The following is a 25,401-nucleotide window of genomic DNA, read 5'->3' as shown; positions in this document are numbered from 1 at the left end:
ACTAGGTCAGTAAACTCCGTTACTTACCGGTAATGGGGTTTTCCAGAGCCATGCCTTTCTTGAAAAATTTAATATAACCAGTTATGTATATTAGATTTTATGACAGGGTATTGATCCAGGGAACTAGTCTGATTGCCGGATGTGGAGTCAGGAATGAAATTTTTTCCCCATTGGAACTTGTTTGCCACATTGGGGTTTTTTGCCTTCCTCTGGATCAACATGTTAGGCTACGGGTTGAACTAGATGGACTTAGAGTCTCCCTTCAACCTTAAAACTATGATACTATGATACTATGATGACAGCACCACCAGAGATATAGGTCCGCCCCTCAATTTGGACAGGAAACCCACTAAAATAAAAGGGCAGCACCTCTCCACCCCATCAGTTCGGTTACAGAGCACAGAGAGGAATACCAGAAAAAGTTAGTCAATCCAACACCAAAAACGCACCCCCTAATGTGGAAAACCATGCGTGAGCAAAAGAGAGGGTGAGAAGCGGTGGTGCTGTCGTGGCTCTGGAAAACCCCATTACCGGTAAGTAACTTAGAGTTTTCCCTTCGCCACGACAGCGCCACCAGAGAGATTTGAAAAAATACTACTAAAGAGGGACTACCGCCTGCAGAACCAGTCTACCGAAGGTCATGTCAGTGGAGGCAGAAAGATCCAGCCGGTAGTGCCTAAAAAACGTGGTAGGTGAAGACCAAGTGGCTGCCTTACAAATAAGATCAAGAGGCATGTCCACCCGTTCCGCCCAGGAGGTAGAAACAACCTAGTAGAGTGGGCTGTGATGCCCTGAGGCAGAGGAACACCTTGAGCAGCATAAGCCCCTTTAATGGCTACTTTGACCCAACGTGCAATGGAACCCTTTATAAGCAGCACAACCCCTCCGTGGACCCTGAAAACAGACAAAAAGTGACTGACTTTTCCGCCAAGCAGCAGTGATATCCAAATAGTGAAAGAGTGCCCTTCTAACATCCAGAGTGTGAAATTTCTCTTCACCCGGATTTTGTGGAGAGGAACAATCTCTTGCGAACGATGGAACGAACCCGCCACCATCGGCAGATAGGCCGGGTCAGTGCGCAGGACAACTCTATCATCTGTGACCTGTAGATATGGAGAAATGAAAGAGCCTGCAAATCATTCACTCTACGTGCAGAGGTGAGCGCAATTAAAAATGACATTTTTGTGTACTCACCGTAAAATGTCTTCCTTGGAACCTTTCATTGGGGAACACAGACATTGGGTTATTATATGGTGTCTCCAGGGGAGGCTTGACACTAGATTTGCAAAAGTGTTAGCTCCTCCTCCCACAGCATATACCCCAGCTAGGCAGGAAACTAGCTCAGTTTGGTGTAAAAGCAGTAGGAGAAGGACAACCAAAACCACAAGGGCGGGAGCTGTGTCCCCCAATGAAAGGCTCCAAGGAAGACATTTTACGGTGAGTACACAAAAATGTCCTTTCCTTTCTCGCCTTTTCATTGGGGGACACAGACATTGGGACGTCCCAAAGCAGTCCCTGGGTGGGAACTCAACTATTAACATTGTATAACATCAGACTAAGAGCTGACGAATGACTGCAACTGCAGTGAACATATATCAAACACTGTCAACAAATCGAGCAGTGGCCACTTATAAATGGGCCACTGCTGCCTGAAGGACTTGTCTTCCAAGAGCAGCATCCGCGGAGGCTTGCGTATGCACTCTGTAGAATTTTGTGAACGTGTGCACACTGGACCAGGTAGCGGCCTTGCAAAGTTGGGCCGCCGAAGCCTGATGGCTGATAGCCCAGGAGGCACCCACTGCTCGTGTAGAGTGGGCCTGCACAGATTAAGGGGGAACGACACCTCATGCTTTTTAAGTTTCACAGATGGCAGTCCTGATCCATCGAGAAATCGTGGATTTGGAAGCCCGGTCGCCCTTTTTGTGTCCTGAGAGGACGAAAAGGGCATCGGAATTGCGCAACGGCGCTGTTCTGGAGATGTAGATCCGCAGAGCCCTGACAAGATCGAGAGAGTGTGAAGGGCTTTCTCAAAGGAGTGGACCGGGGCCGGGCAGAAAGACGGCAACACAATGTCCTCGTTCAGGTGGAAAGAGGATACGACCTTCGGAAGGAAGGCAGGGGAAGGCCGAAGAACCACCTTATGATGGAATATCAAGTAAGGTGAACGACAGGAAAGAGCTGCCAGTTCGGACACTCGCCTGATAGAGGTGATAGCGACTAAAAAGGCAACTTTCCAAGATAGTCTTTGAAGAGAGATTTCTCTCAGAGATTCGAAGGGAGGAAGTTGAAGAACTCCCAGAACCAGATTCAGATCCCAGGGATCCAAGGGGTGGCGATAAGGAGGGACCAAATGCGCTACCCCTTGAAGGAAGGTACGGACTTGAGGGCGAGAAGCCAGCTGCTTCTGGAAAAAAAAAAAAAAAAAAAATAAAAAAATCGACAAAGGCAGAAACTTGTCCTTTAAGGGTACTGAGAGCAAGACCCGAGTCCAGACCGTCTTGCAGAAAAGCAAGAACGTTAGGGATTGAAAAGGTCAGGGGTGACCGAACATGACGGTCACACCAGGCAAGATAGGTCTTCCAGGTCCTGTGGTAAATGCTGGCGGAGGAAGGCTTCCGAGCATTAAGCATAGTATGAACTACCCTGGAAGAAAACCCCGATCTGGCTAGAATCAGGGATTCAAGTGCCACGCCGTCAAATGCAGCTGTGCCGTATTCTGGTGGAATAATGGCCCTTGCGACACAAGAGCTGGGTGGTCGGGAAGACGCCAGGGAGTGTCGCTGAGAAGTTTGAGGAGATCTGGGTACCAGGCCCTCCTGGGCCAGTCCGGGGCCACGAGGATCACCGGAATTCCCTCCGCTTTGATTTTCTTGATTACTCTCGGAATGAGAGGAAACGGAGGGAAGATGTAGGGTAGGCGGAACTGCGACCATGGAAAGACTAGAGCGTCGGAGCCCAACGCTAGCGAGTCTCTCGAACCGCGATATGAAGGGACGTATTTTGGCATTCATTCGAGACGCCATGAGGTCCACATCCGGGAGCCCCCAACGAAGAGTGATCTGATGGAACACTTAGTTGTGGAGGGACCATTCTCCCGCCGCTAGACCTTGCCGGCTGAGAAAGTCTGCGGCCCAGTTGTCTACCCCTGGGATATGGACAGCTGAGATGATGGGGATGTACTTCTCTGCCCAACGAAGAATTTTGGATACCTCCTTCATCGCTGTCCTGCTGCGAGTTCCTCCCTGACAGTTGATGTAAGCCACGGCCGTGGCATTGTCTGACTGGATCCGAACAGGGAGGCCCAGTAATAAGGGTTGAAGATTCTGAAGGGCCAGAAATATGGCTCTGATCTCCAGAACATTGATGTGCAGGGAGCGCTCGGAAGGCGACCAGCGTCCCTGAACAGTGTGGTGGAAAAACACCGCCCCCCAGCCTATCAGGCTGGCATCCGTCGTGACAACCTGCCAGTGGACCGGGCGGAAGGACTTCCCTTGAGATAGGGATGAGGCTTGAGTCCACCAGACGAGGGAGCTGAGCGCAGCCCGAGACAGGCGGACTGACCGGTCCAGGGAAGCTGGATTCTTGTCCCAGGAGGATAGAAGATCCAGTTGTAGAGGGCGCAGATGGAATTGGGCAAATGACACGGCTTCCATGACCGCCACCATTTTGCCTCAGTAGCTAGTCCAAAGGGAAGGGCCCTGAATTGGAAATGACTGTGTCCTACGGCAAAGCGAAGGAACCGTTGATGAGAGACACATATGGGAATGTGTAAATAGGCATCTTGAACGTCTATGGAAGCTAGGAATTTTCCAGGTTCCATGGCGGCTAGCACTGCTCTCAGAGATTCCATTCGGAAAGTACGAATGCGTACGAATTTGTTTAGCTGTTTGAGGTCCAAGATAGGGCGGACAGAGCCATCTTTTTTGGGAACGAAAAAAAAAGGTTTGAATAGAAACCTTTGCCACGCTGTTCCAGGGGCACTGGAATGATAATGTTTGCCTTTTGTAAAGAAGCTATGGCCTGAATTAAGGCCTGGTTTTGCGTCTTGGACTTTAGGAGACGAGAACGCAGAAACCTGGTGGCCGGCAGGGAATGGAAATCGATCTTGTAACCCGAGGTGACGATTTCTCGAACCCAGGCATCGTGAGTGTGTTCTAGCCAGATATCCAGATAGCCAGAAAAGCAGAAGCCGTCCTCCCACAGGAGTCGGATCTGCGGGATACCTGGAGTCATGCTGAGGGGGCCTGTACAGATCGAGGTCCCTTGGATTTGGACTGCTTGGAGTGGGAACGCCAAGAAGAGCCCCTTGAGGGACCGGATCCTTGATCTAAGCGTTGGGACGGTCCTTGGGCCGATGGCTTTTGGGGAGCCGGCCGAATGGACCGCCTGCGCCAGATTTTTTGAGATTTCTGGCTACAGGCCGCTTTTGTGGTAGAATGGTACTTTTACCACCCGTCGCCTCAGATATGAGCTTGTCCAGGGATTCACCAAATAGACGAAGACCCTGGAAGGGAAGTGTGGACAGGGACTTTTTGGTGGCACTGTCCGCATTCCAGATTTTTAGCCACAGAACCCTGCGGGCGAAGACAGCATTGGCTGCCGTTAGGGCTGACCAGCTGGCTGCATCTAGAGAGCCGTGAAGAAGATAATTAGAGGCGAGAGAGAACAAATCAAGAATCTCAAGAGCCTCCGGAGGAATATTGCAAGTTCCTACTCCACACGCTCATTGCTCTAGCCACCCATGTTATGGCAAACAGGGGGCGTAGAGAGGAGCCCGAAGCCTGAAAAATAGATTTGACCGCAGCATCAACTGCGCGGTCAGACGAGTCCTTAAGAGACGCGTTGTCTGAAACAGACATAACCGTGTGTTTAGCCAGTCTGGATACTGGCGGATTCACCATGGGGGGTACCGACCAGGGCTTAACCATTTCCGGGGGAAAGGGATAAGCGAATGAAGAGGAGGATTTTTTATTAAACCTCCTATCAGGGTGATCCCACCGTTTAGATATGATTTGATGAAAAATCGGATCAGGGGTAAAGGACTTAGGCGGCTTCTTGGCTCGCTTGATTGCCGACTGAGAAGTCGGGTCCGAGGGCTGATCAGAAATCGACAGAGTGTGATTGACAGCCGCTATCAGAGTGTCTTCCATATGCCTAGACTCAGAAGGGACATCTGAATCAGAGTCAGAGTCTCGGGAATCATGACTACTAAAGGTCACGGAGTCTGAGTCAGACTGACCATCGTGTGAGTCAGATGAGGCGGAGCGGACGCAATGGCGCCTTTTGGAGACAGCCTTTTTACGTACTGGGGATGATATACCAGACGAAGGCGGGCTCCCCTGAGGGAGCTGAGCCGGGGGGAGGCTGTGGGAGCCTGTGGAAGGCTGAGATATCTGAGCGGCCAGGTCATCTAACCTTTTAGACATCAGAAGAGCCCATGCAGGGATAGCCTCCTCAGATGGGGGTGCTGCCTGAATGGCGGCCGGGGCCGAACCCACAGATTGCATGACCCCCTGGTCCGGCAACGCCTATTGTGACATTGTAGTAGGGGCATCGCAGCCTCGGCAGAGTGGATAGCTTCGCCTATTGGGAAACGAGCTGCCACAGGTGGTGCAAGCATAGTACAGGTCCATAGAGGATGCCTGGGAAGCTTTATCACCCTTGCGGTTTTTACGCATGTCAGCAACAAAACGTATAATTATACTGTGAGCCTTTAGCAGTATTGCACTACTGTGGGTGAGGAGCTACTAGCAGTATTAGAAAGGGACTGCTATACAGAGCTGGTATATACCAATAGGAAAGCAGCATACACTACCAAACAGTCAGTATACACCTGCAGGCACAGTCAATATATACCGCTAAAAGCTGATATACACCGCCAGCCAGCAGGCACACACCGCTAGGAAGACAGCGATATACCACTGAACAGAGCGGTATATAGTGCTGCAGAGTTGCAGAGCCAAGGAGGCGATCTCACCCGTGTCTGCTCCCCACATGTAATGGCGTCCAGTGTTCTCTGGCAGCATGGAGGGGAGAGACGGCCCACTAGAGGGAGCGGCTTCTAGAGCAGTGGAGGGGGCGTTGCTAAACATGCTGGCAGACGCCGGGAGCTAAATTAATGATGCTTCCCCGGGATCACGGCCTGCATCGCCCCACCGGCGCCATCTCAGGCGGCGGTCTGAATGCAGGGGACTGACTCGTCGTCTCCCTACCTGCCCTTGCTCCGTCTGAAGACGCGTCGGTCCTGGGATGCAGGGATCTCAGGGACGCATCTTCGGCTCAAGGCTAGCAGGTACTCTGTTCTGCCTAGCCCTCTGGAGCTACCTCTGTGAGGTGCTTCCAGGAAGCCTGGAGGGGTACGCAGACCCGACCACTTGGGCGCGAGGGAAGACTGACTGCTTTTGCACGTCAGGTTTCCTCTGCCCGTACACGGGGGGAACGGGGGTGGCAAGGCACCCTGGTATCAAAAATAGAATGAATAAGAAAAGAAAAACAAAATAAAAAGTAAAAATAAGCTGGGCTGAGGCACCTCTGGTGGAGCTCAGTCCAGACATGTCAGCCTCCCTGCTGACACTAAAAGAACTGAGCTAGTTTCCTGCCTAGCTGGGGTATATGCTGTGGGAGGAGGAGCTAACACTTTTGCAAATCTAGTGTCAAGCCTCCCCTGGAGACACCATATAACCCAATGTCTGTGTCCCCCAATGAAAAGGCGAGAAAGGAAGTGCCATTTTAAGCGTGAGGAAACGGATCGAGGAATATGCAAGGGGCTGTAATCGGGAACCTGTAAGCGCATTCAAAACTAAATTAAGGTCCCAAGCAGGGAAGGACAGACAAGGTACAGGAGTCTGCCTCTGATAGGAAGATATAAAACAGTCTAACCCATCTATTCCCTGCCAAGTCACAACTATACAAGGCTCCCAGGGCCGACACGTGCACTTTTAGAGTACTGACAGACAATCCCAAGTTACACCCACCTTGGAGAAACTCCAAAATGTGAAGGAGCGGAGCAGTGCCTTTGGGACAGCAACCGGTAGAGGAAAGAAACTTCCTCCATACCCTTGGATATATTCTAGTGGTGGAAGGCTTCCTGCTACCCAGGAGTGTGTCAATCAGGCCCGACGAAAACCCCCTAGCTTTTAACAACTGCCTCTCAAATGCCAGGCAGTCATATGGAGGGTGGAAACCCTGGGATGTAACAGCGGGTCCCTGGGAGAGGAGATCCGGTCTCTCTGGCAACACCCAAGGATCGGCCACTGACAGCCTCCTGAGCCAGTAAAACCATGTCCTCCTGGGCCAGAAGGGAGCTATAGAGGATAACTTTGGCCCCATCTTCTCTGATCTTCCATAATACTGCCGGAATCAACATCAGAGGAGGAAATGTGTAAAGAAGACCCGACACCCACGGGATTTGAAATGCATCTACCGCCCGAGGCCCCTCGTACGGATTCAGTGAACAAAATACTGGAACCTGGTGGTTGGTCCTGGTTGCATACAAATCTAGCACTGGAAAGCCCCAAAGATGTGTGATGCTGTGGAAAATGTCCGGGTGAAGGCACCATTCCCTTTGACGAACTGGAGTGCGACTGAGAAAATCCGCCGCCGTGTTGTCCACTCCCCTGATATGAAGGGCTGTGAGGGAAGCTAGGTGAGCTTGTGCGAAAACAAAGAGCTGATGAGTGAGTGTCATCAGGGCAAGTGAACGCATCCCCCCCTGGTGATTGATGTAAGACACTGCTGTCCTGTTGTCCGATAGAACCCGGATGTGACGACCCTTCAGGAGGGGGAGAAGGGCGCGAAGGGATTTCTCTATGGCGCAAAGCTCCCTGAAATTGGAAGATGCTCTGCCCTCTGAAGGACTCCATTTCCCTTGAATAAAGTGACCCCGTAAGTGTGCTCCCCAGCCCAGTGTGCTGGCATCTGTGGTCACCATGTCTGAGACTGGAATATCCCATGGAAATCCTCTTTGCAGGTACTGGGATTGCAGCCACCACTGGAGAGAGTGAGAGACCGAGGGGGTAGTGTTACTATACTATATCGTATTTGGGCAATCAAAACCTCCCTCTACAAAGCGCGGGAATTAAGCTGGGCCCATGGGACGGCTGGAATACAAGATATTAGAGTCTCTAGGCGGGACATGGCCTTTCGAAGGGTCAGGACCGGAGATGATATGACCGCTTGCACTTTTGACTGTAGTGAAGCTATCTTGTCCTGTGGCAGAAGACATTGCTGAACTGTGGAGTCCAGGATCAGGCCGAGCAATATTTGACTGGGTAATGGAGTCAAACGGGGCTTGTTGAAGTTGACTATCCATCCCAACCTCTGCAGGATAGAGATTACCACCTGCACCTGGCTGTGCAATGTGCTTGAGGTGCCCACTATGAGGAAGTCGTTAAGGTATGGTACTATCAAAACATCCTGTTCTCGGATGTGGGCCATGACTTTCGCCATTAGTTTTGTAAACACACGTTGCCATCGCCAAACCAAATGGAAGAGCCCGGAACTGCAAGTGTTTCAGTTGTCCGTTGATCTGCAGAGCTATTCTCAGAAACCGTTGGTGGGAGGGGTGGATCAGGATGTGACAGTAGGCATCTTTGAGGTCTATTACTGCCATGAAACACCCCGGAAAAAGGAGCTTTACTCCCGATTGTATTGATTCTATCTTGAAGTGATGCACCGTCAAAAAATGATTCAGTTTTTTTAAATTGATGATAGTCCTGACCATACCGTCTGGTTTTGGCACCAAAAATAGAGGGGAGTAAAAACCGTGGCCGCTTTCTTCCTTGTGAACTTCGACCAGGACTGACTGCACTTCGGACGAGTTTTTGAACTTCCCGCTGTAGGACTAACTGGTACTCTCGAGACCTGCCAAGTGATGAAACAATTAGTGACCCCTTGGGGGGGTTGATGAAAAATGTAACTTGAGACCAGATCGGATGATCTCAAGAATCCACTGACTAGATGAAATAGCCTGCCAGGCGGAGGAAAAGGAGGAAAGTCTACCTCTTACAGGAGGAGCGGAGCTACCGTTCAGACTTCTTACCTCCCTGGGAAGGGTCGAACATAAACCCCAACCGCCGTTTTTTTATTTTCCAGCCACTTTTCTCCTCTGGTACCTTCTTTTCCTGAAGGAGTTGTGTCTAAAAGAGACAGGAGGAAAAGTAGGAAAATCTGTCTGTCTCCCGCCTTCTCAAGTATATCATCAAGTGGTTTACCAAATAGGAAATCACCACAGCAGGAGACTGTGCACAATCTGGTCTTTGACTGAGAATCCCCAGGCCAGCACTTCAGCCAAAGCACCCGCCTGGCTGAGTTCGATAAAACTGCCGCTTTCGCGGTGAGACGGAGAGAATCTGCTGAGGCATCAGCAAGAAAGGCTGCAGCACTCTTAACTTGGGAAAAGGTATGCAAGAGTTGTTCTCGGGGCACGTCAGCTGCCAGATGATCCTCCAACTGCTGCATCCAGACCATAAGTGAACGAGCCACACATGTACTTGCCACAGATGGCCGAAGTGCCCCCGCCGAGGTCTTCCATGCCATTTTTAAGTAGGTGTCTGCCCATCTATCTAGTGGGTCTCTCAAGGTACCAACATCCTCAAATGGTAAGGCCGATTTCTTTGCGGATTTAGAGACCGCCACTTCTGGGTCTCCCATCTTGGTACAGGAAACCGAACTGTTGCGGTGGAGAGGTGCCGCCCTTTTATTTTAGTGGGTTTCCTGTCCAAATTGAGGCTCGGACCCATCTCTCTGGTGGCGCTGTCGTGGCGAAGGGACAAAAAACTCAGCGCTTGCGCTTCACCCATGTTGGGGCTGCTATATGGCTGCATCAGCAATAATGCAGGTGCACGTCATGGAGACCAATAATGATGTAGAGTGTGCTTTTCAGTGCCATCGAGGCTTTGGCGCCTCACATGACCGAAACAATGTCTGCACCATGAGACCGGCTTTCCAAGATATCAGATTTCGTTGTGCAGGTTTTTACTCACCTTTCTCGTTATTAATGGCTGATAATCATGCTCAAGGTATATATTCTAAACTCAGTTGATATAGTCAGTGCAAGGTGAACAGATGGCTATGTGGTAACCAAGGTCATTGTGTTGGGCAGCACATAGGGAGATTACCGTATATGGCATCATATGTGCAGAGTAAACCCTGTGCACTGCCTTTTCAGGGAAAGGAGTTATTGGGAACACTTGGGCCAGATAGCCTCTATATGGATTTACATGACTTCTCCCCAGATGTTTCTGGAGGACCATAGTAGCACTGGCAACCCCTAACAAACCTATACCCACATCCATGGAATAGGTGATAAGGTTTCTTTTCCATACACAATATTTCAGATATAAATTCGATAATTATCCATAAATATGGTCAAGAACCCTAGTTTAACTGGTGATAAGTGTCCACTGTCACTGCTACCCGATTGATGCGATTCCATTAGGATATCGACTGAATATTTGGGTCGCATTTATTTAACGAAGTCTGACCACTTTCAAGTCGGAGGAGAAGTATTCAATTAGTTATTAGCTAGATCTTTACACTGTGGCATATGTGTATTGCGCCATTAGATTTAGGGATACTACTTCCTCAATTTTTAATGTATTGCGGCATTCAATTTTTTAGCGTATTTAGTAAGTTACATTTTAACTCCTTAGGGCCACAAAAGATCTTTTTGCTGATTTGAGGTACAAAAAAAAAAAACTATCATCCACTGACAAGTGAAAATACATCAGCTGTATACTATAGCTGACACCCATCAGACATGATAGGTGTCAGCACCAACCATGGCCATTTAACTGCTTACATGTTTGCTGTCAATAGTGAAAATGGAATCTAGGTGGTTTAAGCTTGGGACTCCCTCTTTAAGCCCATCTCTGTCTCCCTGGGATCTTCATTGTGTGGTCCTGATAATTAAGAAATAAGGAAAAACTACATCGCTCACAGTTAGTGCTGGACAGTAGAATGATGGAAATGCAGCAAGGACATTCCTGAGAAAAGCAATCTAGTAGAGACTAGAGCAGGGGTCTCAAACTCAGCTGGGTGTATGGGTCGCATATAGAAAAAAAAAAAATGAGGGGGGCCGCATTATTTGCAGGACAAAGTGAACATTTTTAATAAATCCATGTTTTTTTTTCTATACATCTTGGATCACTTTTGTAAACATTTTTCTCTTGTTTATTTTAACAAACGTGCACTTTTTTTTGTTAAGTTTATGTACAGAAAAGCATTTTTAATGTAAATAAAATAAAAGTCATGCTTTAGGATTTTTTTTTTTTTTTACATTTTATCACCTTCTTGTAATTGTTTTACAATTAGCAGCATCATATAGTAATCTTAGCCAAAATCTTGTAGTAATGTGCCCATGCTGCAGTAATGTCCCCATCCGTGTGCCTTGTAGTAAGGTGCTCATTCTTGTGGTATTGTGCCCAGTAGTATCTGCCCATCCTTGTAGTATGTGCCCAGTAGTATAGTGCCCATCCTTGTGCCCTGTAGTATTGTGCCCAGTAATATTGTGCCCATCCTTGTAGTATTGTGCCCATCCTTGTAGTATTGTGCCCATCCTTGTAATATTGTGCCCAGTAAAATTGTGCCCATCCTTGTAGTATTGTGCTCATCCTTGTAGTATTGTGCTCATCCTTGTAGTATTGTGCTCATCCTTGTAGTATTGTGCTCTGTAGTATTCTGCCAATTCCCGTAGTATTGTGGCCATCCCCGCAGTATTCAACCCATCCCTGTAGTATTGTGGCCATCCCCGTAGTATTGTGGCCATCCCCGTAGTATTGTGGCCATCCCCGTAGTATTGTGGCCATCCCCGTAGTATTGTGGCCATCCCCGTAGTATTGTGCCCATCCCCGTAGTATTGTGCCCATCCCCGTAGTATTGTGCCCATCCCCGTAGTATTGTGGCCATCCCCGTAGTATTCAGGAATGGCCACAATACTACAGGGATGGCCACAATACTACAGGGATGGCCACAATACTACAGGGATGGGTTGACTACTACGGGGATGGCCACAATACTACAGGGATGGCCACAATACTACAGGGATGGCCACAATACTACAGGGATGGCCACAATACTACAGGGATGGCCACAATACTACAGGGATGGCCACAATACTACAGGGATGGCCACAATACTACAGGGATGGCCACAATACTACGGGGATGGCCACAATACTACGGGGATGGCCACAATACTACGGGGATGGCCACAATACTACGGGGATGGGTTGAATACTACGGGGATGGCCACAATACTACAGGGATGGGCAGTAGTATTGTGGCCATCCCCGTAGTATTCAACCCATCCCTGTAGTATTGTGGCCATCCCCGTAGTATTGTGCCCATCCCCGTAGTATTGTGCCCATCCCCGTAGTATTGTGCCCATCCCCGTAGTATTGTGGCCATCCCCGTAGTATTGTGGCCATCCCCGTAGTATTGTGGCCATCCCCGTAGTATTGTGGCCATCCCCGTAGTATTGTGGCCATCCCCGTAGTATTGTGGCCATCCCCGTAGTATTCAGGAATGGCCACAATACTACAGGGATGGCCACAATACTACAGGGATGGCCACAATACTACAGGGATGGGTTGACTACTACGGGGATGGCCACAATACTACGGGGATGGCCACAATACTACGGGGATGGCCACAATACTACAGGGATGGGCAGTAGTATTGTGGCCATCCCCGTAGTATTCAACCCATCCCTGTAGTATTGTGGCCATCCCTGTAGTATTGTGGCCATCCCTGTAGTATTGTGGCCATCCCTGTAGCATTGTGGCCATCCCTGTAGCATTGTGGCCATCCCTGTAGCATTGTGGCCATCCCTGTAGCATTGTGGCCATCCCTGTAGCATTGTGGCCATCCCTGTAGCATTGTGGCCATCCCCGTAGCATTGTGGCCATCCCCGTAGCATTGTGGCCATCCCCGTAGCATTGTGGCCATCCCCGTAGTATTCAACCCATCCCTGTAGTATTGTGGCCATCCCCGTAGTATTGTGGCCATCCCCGTAGCATTGTGGCCATCCCTGTAGCATTGTGGCCATCCCTGTAGCATTGTGCCCATCCCTGTAGTATTGTGGCCATCCCTGTAGTATTGTGGCCATCCCTGTAGTATTCAGCCCATCCCTGTAGTATTCAGCCCATCCCTGTAGTATTCAGCCCATCCCCGTAGTATTGTGGCCATCCCCGTAGTATTGTGGCCATCCCCGTAGTATTCAACCCATCCCTGTAGTATTGTGGCCATCCCTGTAGTATTGTGGCCATCCCTGTAGTATTGTGGCCATCCCTGTAGTATTGTGGCCATCCCTGTAGTATTGTGGCCATCCCTGTAGTATTGTGGCCATCCCTGTAGTATTGTGGCCATCCCTGTAGTATTGTGGCCATCCCTGTAGTATTGTGGCCATCCCCGTAGTATTGTGGCCATCCCCGTAGTATTCAACCCATCCCTGTAGTATTGTGGCCATCCCTGTAGTATTGTGGCCATCCCTGTAGTATTGTGGCCATCCCTGTAGTATTGTGGCCATCCCTGTAGTATTGTGGCCATCCCTGTAGTATTGTGCCCATCCCTGTAGTATTGTGCCCATCCCTGTAGTATTGTGGCCATCCCCGTAGTATTGTGGCCATCCCCGTAGTATTGTGGCCATCCCCGTAGTATTCAACCCATCCCTGTAGTATTGTGGCCATCCCTGTAGTATTGTGGCCATCCCTGTAGTATTCAGCCCATCCCCGTAGTATTGTGGCCATCCCCGTAGTATTGTGGCCATCCCCGTAGTATTCAACCCATCCCTGTAGTATTGTGGCCATCCCTGTAGTATTGTGGCCATCCCTGTAGTATTGTGGCCATCCCTGTAGTATTGTGGCCATCCCTGTAGTATTGTGGCCATCCCTGTAGTATTGTGGCCATCCCTGTAGTATTGTGGCCATCCCTGTAGTATTGTGGCCATCCCTGTAGTATTGTGGCCATCCCTGTAGTATTGTGGCCATCCCCGTAGTATTGTGGCCATCCCCGTAGTATTCAACCCATCCCTGTAGTATTGTGGCCATCCCTGTAGTATTGTGGCCATCCCTGTAGTATTGTGCCCATCCCTGTAGTATTGTGCCCATCCCTGTAGTATTGTGCCCATCCCTGTAGTATTGTGCCCATCCCTGTAGTATTGTGCCCATCCCCGTAGTATTGTGCCCATCCCCGTAGTATTGTGCCCATCCCCGTAGTATTGTGCCCATCCCCGTAGTATTGTGCCCATCCCCGTAGTATTGTGCCCATCCCCGTAATATTGTGCCCATCCCTGTAGTATTGTGCCCATCCCTGTAGTATTGTGCCCATCCCTGTAGTATTGTGGCCATCCCCGTAGTATTGTGGCCATCCCCGTAGTATTGTGGCCATCCCCGTAGTATTCAACCCATCCCTGTAGTATTGTGGCCATCCCTGTAGTATTGTGGCCATCCCCGTAGTATTGTGCCCATCCCCGTAGTATTGTGCCCATCCCTGTAGTATTCTGCCCATCCCTGTAGTATTCTGCCCATCCCTGTAGTATTGTGCCCATCCCTGTAGTATTCTGCCCATCCCTGTAGTATTCTGCCCATCCCTGTAGTATTCTGCCCATCCCTGTAGTATTCTGCCCATCCCTGTAGTATTCTGCCCATCCCTGTAGTATTCTGCCCATCCCTGTAGTATTCTGCCCATCCTTTAGTAATACGCAAACAAAAAAAAAATTCTCCTCACCTGTCCTCCGTTCCCTGTGTGCCCACGATCAGTACTTGCAGAGTTTTGGATGCAGCATGCTTCAGCTGCGTCCAAAACCCTGCTATGTATGGTAAAAGCACAGTGGGCATGGGATTTCTAAAAACCCCATGCCCACTGTGCGTGTACGGCCCGCAGTGACAACGGAACTGCGGTGTGGCTTCCAGAGGCCGCAGCATGTGAATTTATGCTGCGGAGTCGGAAGCGTCCTTCCTAGGCAGAGCACAGCGAGGAGACCGCAGCGGCCCGAACCCCTGATCGCAGGCACGGGCAGCTGCGGTCTCCTAAGGAGTAGACTTGCGGCCCCGCCAATCAGGACGCGCTGTGTCCAGCACGCAGCGGGTCCTGATCTTGAGCACGTACCTTACCTGCTTGTTGCGGCCCGTGACGATCGCGGCTCTGTGCTGAGGGTCGGCACCGGCAGGAGCTTCACTGCATTTGAATCCATTTGCGGTGCAGCGCAGAGGAGCTGTGTCTGGACCAATGGCTGCTGCCTTCCAATCAGATGCAAGGAAGTGACGTCGCTGTATGACGTCACCTCCTTGCATCTGATTGGCAGACAGCAGCAGCAACTGGGATAGAACTGACAGCTCCTTGCGCGGCAAGGATTCAAATGCAGTAAAGTTCCTGCCGGCGCCGACCCTCAGCATAGAGCCGCGATTGTCACGGGGTCTGCGGGCCGCAACAAACAGCCTCAGGGGCCGCATGCGGCCCGCGGGCCGCGTGTTTGAGACCCCTGGACTAGAGCATGGCTGACATACTAGATAAAACAAGATAAATTGTTGTTTAAGGACCAGTGAACTTGCCTGGTAGAGGGAGCAGAGCCGGCTGTATTGCTGGACGATAATTGCCAATACAATTCTCGACCAAGTAACTACCTTACAGTCTCCCAGCTATAGTGGCCTGTACAAATACTAGCAACATTTTAGTGGTAAAAATACAATTTTTCACTAGTCATTCAATTTTGTGATGATTCCTAAAAAGCACCTGAAGTATTAGGCTATGTGCCCACGAGGACAGTGTCCTGCGGATACAGCCGCAGGACATTCCGCAGGTGTTCCCAGGAAACAGCACCACAACTTTTGTCTGTTTCCATGCCACGGAATGTCCTGCGGATATGGTGCGGGCATTCTGCATTGAGGATTCAGTACCATGGCTTCGGCACTGCATGCTGAATGCAGAACAAGTGCTGCAGTGATCGGGGGAGTTCATACTTACCTCCATCATGCAGCACCTCGCTTTCCGGCAGCCGGGTCACTCAGCGTCTGCAGGAGAAGGTAGGCGGGCCTGAACTAGCTCCGGCTGTCACATGACCAGAGCTTGTGCAGGCTCCGCCCACCTCTTCCTTCACCTGGATTCACCGCGCTCCTGTACACCGGACGGAGAAAGTGACTCTGGTGAGGCAGGTAAGTATATGGGACCCTGCGGAGAAATCCGCAACAATAATTGACATGCTTCAGATTTTTCCTGCACGATTTCCGCTGTGGAAAAATCCGCACTGTGGGCACAGCATTTCCCAAATGCCAATAGAAATGGCTGGGGAGTAGCTGTGCTGCAGATTTCTGGAAAATCCGCGGCTTTTCTGCGAGAAATCCGCGGCAAAATCCGCGCATTTTCCGCAGTGTGGGCACATAGCCTTAAACTACCTGACAGAAGTTTTGAGTATGTGGATGGCTGGTGCAGTTTTTTTTTTTTTCAGGGAAGGAGGGTCCAATATTTAAAAGTTCCCAAAAGTCACTTCAAAAGTGAATATGTTCTTAGGGAAAAAAAAAAAAAAACCAAACAAACTATAAATATATTATGTATATGTATATATATATATATATATATATATATATATATATATATATATATATATATATATATATATATATATATATATATATATATATATATATATATATATATATATATATATATATATATATATATATATATATAATGTTTTGTAAACTTACTTGAAAAATTAAAAATTGCTGCTAAATGACCTTGGAACTCGTAAAAGGACATTTTACAAATGGTGTTGATGTAGACGTGAGGTAAATGTTATTGACCATTGAGTGAGGTACAACTACCTGGATGTTGTGAATACACATTCAAAGTTTGGAAATTGAAAATGTCTGATAATTTTATACATCAGCTCAAAACATACTGACCTCAATTTACCATTATCAAAGTATAAGATGTCACAAGAACCCCCTCAAAATCACCAGTATCTGTACCGTTCTAGAGTTATTGCCACAAAGTGACATGTCAGATTGGAAAAATTTACCAGTCACTAAGGGGTTCATATACCTTTCACTTACTGCGGGTTGCATTAATATACTAAAGACCTCTCTTTTCTAATTGGAAAATTCCTTCACCTCTAAATAATGTTTTATGCTTATGCCACACTTGGTTCTTTAATCCATGTTGGGTTGAGACAGTCTGATGAAATGAAACTCTTAGGTTGTGGTTACCCACAAGTCAATTTAGCAGTTTATGTACTCAGATATGATAGATGACATATGAACCCTCCATTTCCCACAGTATAAACAATCAATTTCAATAGAAAATCCTTCATATTACTTGTCTTTCTAATGTATCATCTTACCTTCTTCTACAACCTCTCCCACAAAAACTTTGGAAATACCAGACATAGCGATGACAACATTCTGGGATACAGAGCAGCCAGTAATAGACTGAATAAGCTGTAAGGAAAGTAATGAGATTAGGGGTATATAAAGAGAATTAGGTTTGCTATAAAGAGAAAACAAATCAGCAGCTGCTAACTCTTATACAACCAGAGCAGTCTGTGAGGCACTTTGCTTCATGTCACAAAGGAAATATGCACACTGAACCTACAAATTATATTCTAACAATGTATTTCAACAGCCAATGTACAATTTTTACATGACCTGCATAATAAAGATGATAACAAATATGTAAAACCTACTATATTATATATCACTCTCACACACATTAGAACAGCAAGAAACATTGATCTGATCAATCAAAAGAGGCTGGTGTTAGGCAGAGATTACAGCATAACACTGAGGAGCTGGAAGTGCATCATTAATTCCCGGATTTACTGTATGTATACAAACTACAAAATGATGGCAGAACAACACTATAGGGGTCATAAAAGGGTTACCAGTCTGATCTTTTAGGCCAAGATCCCAATATGAGTATTTGGTTCTGCATCACTTAGATGAGTTACTCGTTTTTTGTATACCACTTACTTTGCTTAAAACTTAATGTGCTGCATTTTTTGCAGCAGAACAAATATATACACTAGAGACCAATATTGGGAACTTCGCCTTAAAGGGATAAATAGTCATATAAATGGTTTGGGGAGTATCGGGGTGGAGGGCGCAGAAATTTATGACAGGTTCCCTTTAAAGTATATAAGTTGCAAAAGACCGAACCCCGAGCATTGGACACTGGTACATGATACATGAAGTATTTTACCCTTTTAATGGCAGCTTTAGGGAATGCTGAACGTCGGTACATCTCATAGCGATTCAGCTGTTCTTCCGAGAAAGAGGACACTAGAATTCTTAACAAGGAAAAGATAAATAAATGTAAGTGAGGGTAAAAGTGCAATAAATCTAAGTAAGGGTACCTTCACACTTAGCGATGCAGCAGCGATCCGACCAGCGATCTGACTTGGTCAGGATCGCTGTTGCATCGCTACATGGTCGCTGGTGAGCTGTCAAACAGGCAGATCTCACCAGCAACCACTGAACAGCCCCCAGCCAGCAGCGACGTGCAAGCGACGCTGCGCTTGCACGGAGCCGCCGACTGGAAGCTGCGGAGACTGGTAACTAAGGTAAACATCGGGTATGGTTACCCGATGTTTACATTAGTTACCAGCGCTGTGTGCAGAGAGCAGGGAGCCGCGCACACTGAGCGCTGGCTCCTTGCTCTCCTAGCTGCTGTACACATCGGGTTAATTAACCCGATGTGTACAGCAGCTACATGTGCAGAGAGCCGGAGCCGGCAGCACAGGCAGCGTGAGAGCTGCGGAGGCTGGTAACTAAGGTAAATATCGGGTAACCACCTTGGTTACCCGATGTTTATCTTGGTTACAAGCTTACCTCAGCTGTCAGACGCCGGCTCCTGCTCGCTTCATTTGTCGCTCTCTCGCTGTCACACACAGCGATCTGTGTGTCACAGCGGGAGAGCGGCTTTGAAGAAAACGAACCAGGGCTGTGTGTAACGAGCAGCGATCTCGCAGCAGGGGCCAGATCGCTGCTCAGTGTCACACACAGCGAGATCGCTAATGAGGTCACTGCTGCGTCACAAAAAGCGTGACTCAGCAGCGATCTCGGCAGCGAGCTCGCTGTGTGTGAAGCACCCCTAACACTGTGAGGTCCATACTCTGACTGGCCCACGAGGAAATTGGTACATCCTCTGGTGGGGCGACTCAGAAAGTCTCTCTTCTCAGCATGCAGCACGTATGCTGTATGCCCAACTTAACCTCTGCCCCTCCCCATCCATCAGACATTGGGAGGAAAGCTGGGCAGACACACATCTTCCTTACTGTTAGCTCCTGCATTACCTGTTCTATACTTCGCTTGGAGAGGTGGGGATCAGAGGGTGAGCTCAGGCTGCAGCATCAGAGAGCTGTGTGGGTCTCCTCTGCGAGAGTCTCAGCACAGCCATCCCTCTGCACGTCACACACTAACCTGCCACCAGAGTCTTACAGCAGTGCGCCCCATCCACCATCACAGACCTGCTGTATGCAGCCACCAGAGATCTAATCAGTGCTGCAGGGTGAAGAAATTATGCCCCCTGCTCTCCTGCTCAGCCATGGCAGCTCAGCTCTGTAGTCAGCACTAGGATGATGAGGGGAGGCTCCATAGTCACACAATACCAGACCTGATGCAATATTGCAGCTTCCTGCATTAGGTCTCTGGCCCTACTAGCCTTTTATCCCCACCCCACTAAAAGCTGCTTTCTCCTGTTTGCCCCATGCAGCTGCAGTGTCCCACCCTCTAGATAATAATGCCTTCCTCATTGCTCTCCTGTGATGGTGACAGCGTGTCCCCATCATCTTCACGGTGTTTACTATCAAAAGATCAGAGTCTCTTATTTCTTTGTGTATATATAGAAATAAGTAAATGCACAAAATATAACCATAGTGTATACCTATGCATTTATGTGAATAAGTGAATGTGTGTATGTTTGACATTTTTAGTGATAAAATTAAGGCATTAAAAACAATTTACTAAAAGTGAGAAAAAAAAATTATTAAAAATGTGAGAGGCATAGCTGGAGCCCAGTAGAGTGGGTAAGGGCATTTGCATAGTCTTTTTCAGGGTTTTGCCTGTAAAACACCTGCGAAGAAACCCAAAAACAAAATGAATGGCAATGTAAATGACTTATGCATAAGTTCACTCTTAATGCGTATATGCGGGACTTAAAAATAAAAAAAAAAAAAGTACCTAAGCACTAACAGGCAAGTAGTTTCTACCTACCTGCCTGTTGTGCATGGCGCCTACAGAAAAGTTACAGACTGTTCCTGCTAACGCTACAGTGGCTTCGTCAACGGAGCGGAGGCTTCTATTCCACTCTGTTCTGTAGATGGAGCGGGAAGTCAGACGTCCCCTAGTTAGACTGAGTGCACACAATCAAGGTTTGCAGCGTTTTGGATGCCGTGCATTTTCGCTGCTTCCAAAACACTGCATTGTACAGTACAATCAGATGCCCACTGTGCTTCTTTTCTCCGCAGTGTAAACGGACCTACGGCGCGGCTTTCCAAGCTGCTGCGCGTCAATTTATGCTGCAGAGATGCGAGTGTTCTCCGAAGGGAGAATAGTGCTGAAGTCTGCAGCTGCCCAAACCCCGATTGTGGGCTTGGACAGCTGCGGTCTCCTGCGGAGAGCATGTGTCCTGGTTATGTACACCCACTCTAAGGTAGCAGGGAGTTGGCTGTCAATCAGCATGGTGTCGGCTGTCCTGCCTCATCAACAGAGCAGAGAGGAAAAGCCGCCATTCTCCTGATACAACATCATCGGAAGCAGCTAAATGGCAGGAAAAAGCACTAAGTATCCGATCTGTGCTGGCGAACAATGGCAGGCGGGTAGGTAGCAATTACCTTCCTGTTAGTGCTTAGGCAAATTTTTTTTTTTTTTTAAGAAGAAAAAAAAAAAAAGTCCTGGTTCTACCCTTTAAGCTTCTAACTACTTTAGTTTTTCAAAGATAAAAAAAAAATGTTTAAAACAAAACAGCATTGCATTCTTCAGCCATGTTCTGATTAGAAGAAGTCGACGATTAACACGTACGATTGGAAAGAGAAAAAAAAAACAAAAAAAACAAACAAACAAACAACAAAATAACGCCTGTAAAGATGTCTGAACAGCCCCTTCAGGAAGTACACCTTTGTCGTGTTCCTGAAGACTCTTCGTATAACAAAAACACATACCATAAACGCTCAGGTTGTTCTCTTTGTGTCCCTGAATCTATGGAGTAATGACATTCAGGGATTTTTTTTTTTTTTTAAATTGTTCTACTTACAGAAAAATTGCAATCCTAAAACTCTGAAAAAGACCGCGCAGCATGTTGCTCCAATTATTATAGTGAATATAATGAAACCTACAACTGAACATACAAATTTTGCAACACCGAGTGTGAACCTAGACTGAGCCCCTATAGTAATTTCTACTGGTGGACCCTAGGCACCTCAGTCCGATACTGGTGAGGTCTGAAGACATCTCTCAGCTTCACAAGACCACTTACTGCATTTTCTGAATTTCATCCTCATCCACTTTCTGTTTCTTTTCTCTTTTCTCCTTTAGTTCCAACTTTACTTTCTTAGCATTAGGATCTGAGGATTCTCCTGTTAGTAGGGCCTCGGAACTTTCCACTATTTTTATCTACCAAAATTTGATAAAAAACAAAAGAGAGAAGAAAAAAAAAAAAAAAAGGTGAAAAAGCATAGTATAAGTAAATTTACATGAGATCACATTCCCTCAAACACAGTATAGGTTATACTACAACATGGGAGGCACTTTAATATGTAGTGGAAGAGAATATTACTGTAATTCATTATTTTCATCCACATTCTAGAGTTTTCACCTGTTATATTAGGGAAACAACCCTGAATGCATGTGCTACCTATACAGAGAGACTGAAAGATGCTGGTCAGGAACTTCTGTACATAAGATACATATGCAGAAACATACCTATAAAGGATCCAAACACTTCTACTGCGCACACATTAAAAAAGCTGTCATGGCAGGTTCACGTGCGTATCTTGTAATAAAAAAGGAACTTACAATAAATTATTCCCTTTAACCATTTCTGGACTCTCCATAGATAAATACCCTGTCAGTCCACACTTTACTCTGCACCTGCATTCTAAACTTTCAATGTAGAGTAAGCATCTTGCAGGAGATTGTGCAGCTGTGGGGGCAAAAAGCTGGCTGGCAGACATAGTGGTGCTGGACTACTGTAGTCTCTTCTATGGCTGGATCTACAAGGTATATTTCCCTCCAGCATTTTAGAGAAAAAAAAATACCTGGCTGCACCTGATCCCACAGCCAGGGTCCGATTCCGTCTGCCTGCAGTTTGGATGGCATAAGTCGCCTGACACGTTCAGACTAAAATCCCTTATTACCCCGATTGCCACCGCACCAGGGCATTTAGGAAGAGCTGGGTAAAGCGCTGGGATTGTCGCATCTAAATGGATGCGACAATTCCGGGTAGCTGCAGGCTGCTATTTTTAGGCAAGGGAGTGCCTATAAGCATGGGTCTCCCCACCTGAGACTACCAGACCCCAGCTTTCAGACTATCTTGGCTGGGTATCAAAATTGGGGGGCATCACACACCAGCTTTTTTAAATTATTTAAAAAAACCCACATGTGGTTCCTCTTATTTTGATACACAGCCAAGATAAGCGCACGGCTGGGGGCTGCAGCCTGTAGCCATATGTATTGTCTGTGCTGGGTATCATAATACGAGAGACCCTAAGACAATTTAATTTATTTTCACTGTACGATATAGACGCAAATAGTGTTTGTGATTGGAAGCATCAGACACGTTGCCATTCAGAGTGCGGGTGCTGTCTGTCTGCAACCAATCACAAATGCCGGTGGGCGGAGGAAGCAGTGCATGAAGGTAATGGCCAGCACCGGCCCGGACCAGGACCAGACCAGACCAGACCAGACCAGGACCAGACCAGACCGCAATTCTGGCAAGTGCCAGATGGGCCGGTCTCTGTAGTAGGCCGGTCTCTGTAGTGGGCCGCTGTATCTGCAATCACCGCCGCGCTACTCAGCAGTGTGTGCATGCCGGGCACACTAGCTGCAGCAGGAGGCAGCGCGCTGCGCCGGCCCTGCTGTATGATAGTGTTCCTGGCCTGCACACACTACTGAGGAGCGCGGCGGTGACTGTGACCGCAGCTTCCTCCTTCCTATTCAAATGTATTTGAGTCTTTCAGACGTAAATACATTTGAACAGTGCGCCAGGACTGGGCCCCGCCCCCGACGTGCAGCAACGGGATGAGATCAGGACCTTGTTGACGTCATCACAGTGCTGCGGGTGCCATACTGGATGCATCAGGCAGCGGTAAGTGCTCCATGGAGGAGCCGAAGAGACCGGTTTAATTAATGGGGATGAGTGGGGAGGGGTTGAGGACACAATGGGGAACATTTGTGAAAGAACACAGCTTTGTGACAGAGGGGGAGTACTGTATCACGCGGGGGGGGGGGGGGAGGCAGGAGTGTGTAGTGATGGGGAAGTGTAATTTGTGTGTGTAGGGGGGTGAATTGTATTATGTCTGGGGAGGGGGTAATGGCGAGTGCAGTGTGTGTGTGTGTGTGTGTGTGTGTGTGTGTGTGTGTGTGTAATGGAGGGTGAATTGTATTGTGTGAGTGCAGGAGGTATAATGGCGGGTGCATTGTAGTGTGTGTGTGTGTGTGTGTGTGTGTGTGTGTGTGTGTGTGTGTGTGTGTGTGTGCGCAGGGGTAATGGGGGTGGATTGTATTGTGTGGGGGGGAGGGGTAATGGAGGGTGCATTGTATGTGTGTGTGTAGGGATAATGGGGGTGCATTGTAGTGTGTGGGGGAGGGGTAATGGAGGGTGCATTGTGTGTGTGTGTGTGTGTGTGTGCGTGCGGTGGAGGGGTAAAGGAGGGTGCATTGTGTGTGTGTGTGTGTGTGTGTGTGTGTGTGTGTGTGTGTGTGTGTGTGTGGCGGAGGGGTAATGGAGGGTGCATTTTGTGTGTGTGTAGGGGTAATGAGGGTGCATTGCATTGTGTGTGGGGGATTACAAAAGTGCAGTTTGGGGGGGGGAATATATAAATAATAAAGTTGGAATATGGGGGGTTATTATGGAGAGAGGTAGTGTGGGGGTATATTATAAAGAGCAGTGTGGAGGGGACATTATGGAGAAAAGCTGTGTATGGGGAGATTATGGAAAGAGGCAGTGTGGGGGTATATTAAGGAGAGAGGCAGTGTGGGAGGTATTTTGGATAAGGGCAGTGTGGGGGGATATTTTGTGAAGGAAGCACAGCATTTATTCAGGTGCACAGCATGGGAGATATTTATATTTTTGGGGCAGTATAATGATACTTTTATTCTTAAAAGGTGCTGAGTGTGGAAGTGCTGCTGAAGAATAAAGAGGGAGGGCTTCAGAGATGAGTGGTGGGCACGAAACCTCATCATTGTGTCTGTACTACGTGGAGACAATTAGGATGGGAACGACTCAGAAGATGTCACCTATAAAAAGGTACCTGGATGTAATGATTATTTGTGATATTGCCTGCGTCTTATCAGTATTGTGGTTCCTGTATGGCGCGGAGTCTGATAACAATGGTAAGGAGATGCTAGGAGTTAAGGACAAGCTGGGAGTTGTAGATTCCGGCATCTTCCGAGCCTTCCCATTGATCTGCATTGTAAAATACAGAACGTTTTCCAAGTGGAAAACAGCAGAAGACTGGAGCAGTCAATTCTTTTAAATCACTTTGTGGTTTTAGAAACCCTAAGTGGGTAAAAGATGCTCAAAAGCCTGACACTGTGCACAGCGAGTAGATGCAGATGGTCATTCAAGGATTTTTTATAGTGGTATACATGGTGGGATTTGCCCCCCAAATAACGTCATTGCACATTCCCTAAGTGGTATGCGCTCAAAGTTATCACCAGTGAAAACGACAGCTTCCCTGATCACCTATCTGTAGAATAGGTCATCAATATTAGTTCAGGGGGATTGATTTTGTATCCCTGCCCATCAGCTATGTGATGAGGCAGCAGCATTATGTGGAGAGCTAAGCATCTTCTTCATTATCTGCGAGACCCAGCTCTGTAGGGAAAATAGCGGCTTCACCAGGTCCTACTAATAAGAGCAATAAATAGGCCTGAGCTGTAATACTGGATGCAGCCGTGACTACATGTTATATGGTTGTGTTACACAATCTACAAATGCACAAAGCTATTACACATTCAACACGCGAAAAGTTGGCCTGTGTACCCCCAAATCCCAGGTCTGAATTTTAGTCCCAGTCCGGCCCTGAAACGCGCACATGCACTTCCCAAATTTGTTTTTTTTTTTTGTTTTTTTTATTATCATTCTGCCTCCCAAAAATGAGAAAAAGCGATGAAAACAATGTTGTTATGCACCTGTAGGAAAGCAAGAGGTAAGGTTCTAGATTGTAGATGTGTGGCTGTAATGTAAC

The 25,401-nt window shown here is 47.9% G+C and overlaps 1 protein-coding gene across 1 annotated transcript in view; it reads right to left on the bottom strand.

The window, feature by feature from the left end:
* Positions 1–25,401, bottom strand: part of TAF11 (TATA-box binding protein associated factor 11) — a 140,781-nt gene that overhangs the window by 6,466 nt on the left and 108,914 nt on the right. Inside the window, exons 2-4 of the mRNA XM_075335892.1 lie at positions 21,468–21,604; positions 18,195–18,282; positions 17,338–17,434 (exon numbers count right to left, since the gene is read on the bottom strand). Coding sequence (XP_075192007.1) covers positions 17,338–17,434; positions 18,195–18,282; positions 21,468–21,604 — 322 coding nt within the window. The remainder of the gene's footprint in view (positions 1–17,337; positions 17,435–18,194; positions 18,283–21,467; positions 21,605–25,401) is intronic.

Source organism: Anomaloglossus baeobatrachus, chromosome 2 (genome assembly GCF_048569485.1).
Source record: "Anomaloglossus baeobatrachus isolate aAnoBae1 chromosome 2, aAnoBae1.hap1, whole genome shotgun sequence".
NCBI classification, from domain to species: Eukaryota; Metazoa; Chordata; class Amphibia; order Anura; family Aromobatidae; genus Anomaloglossus; species Anomaloglossus baeobatrachus.
This window is presented reverse-complemented; position numbering and strand designations above follow the sequence as displayed.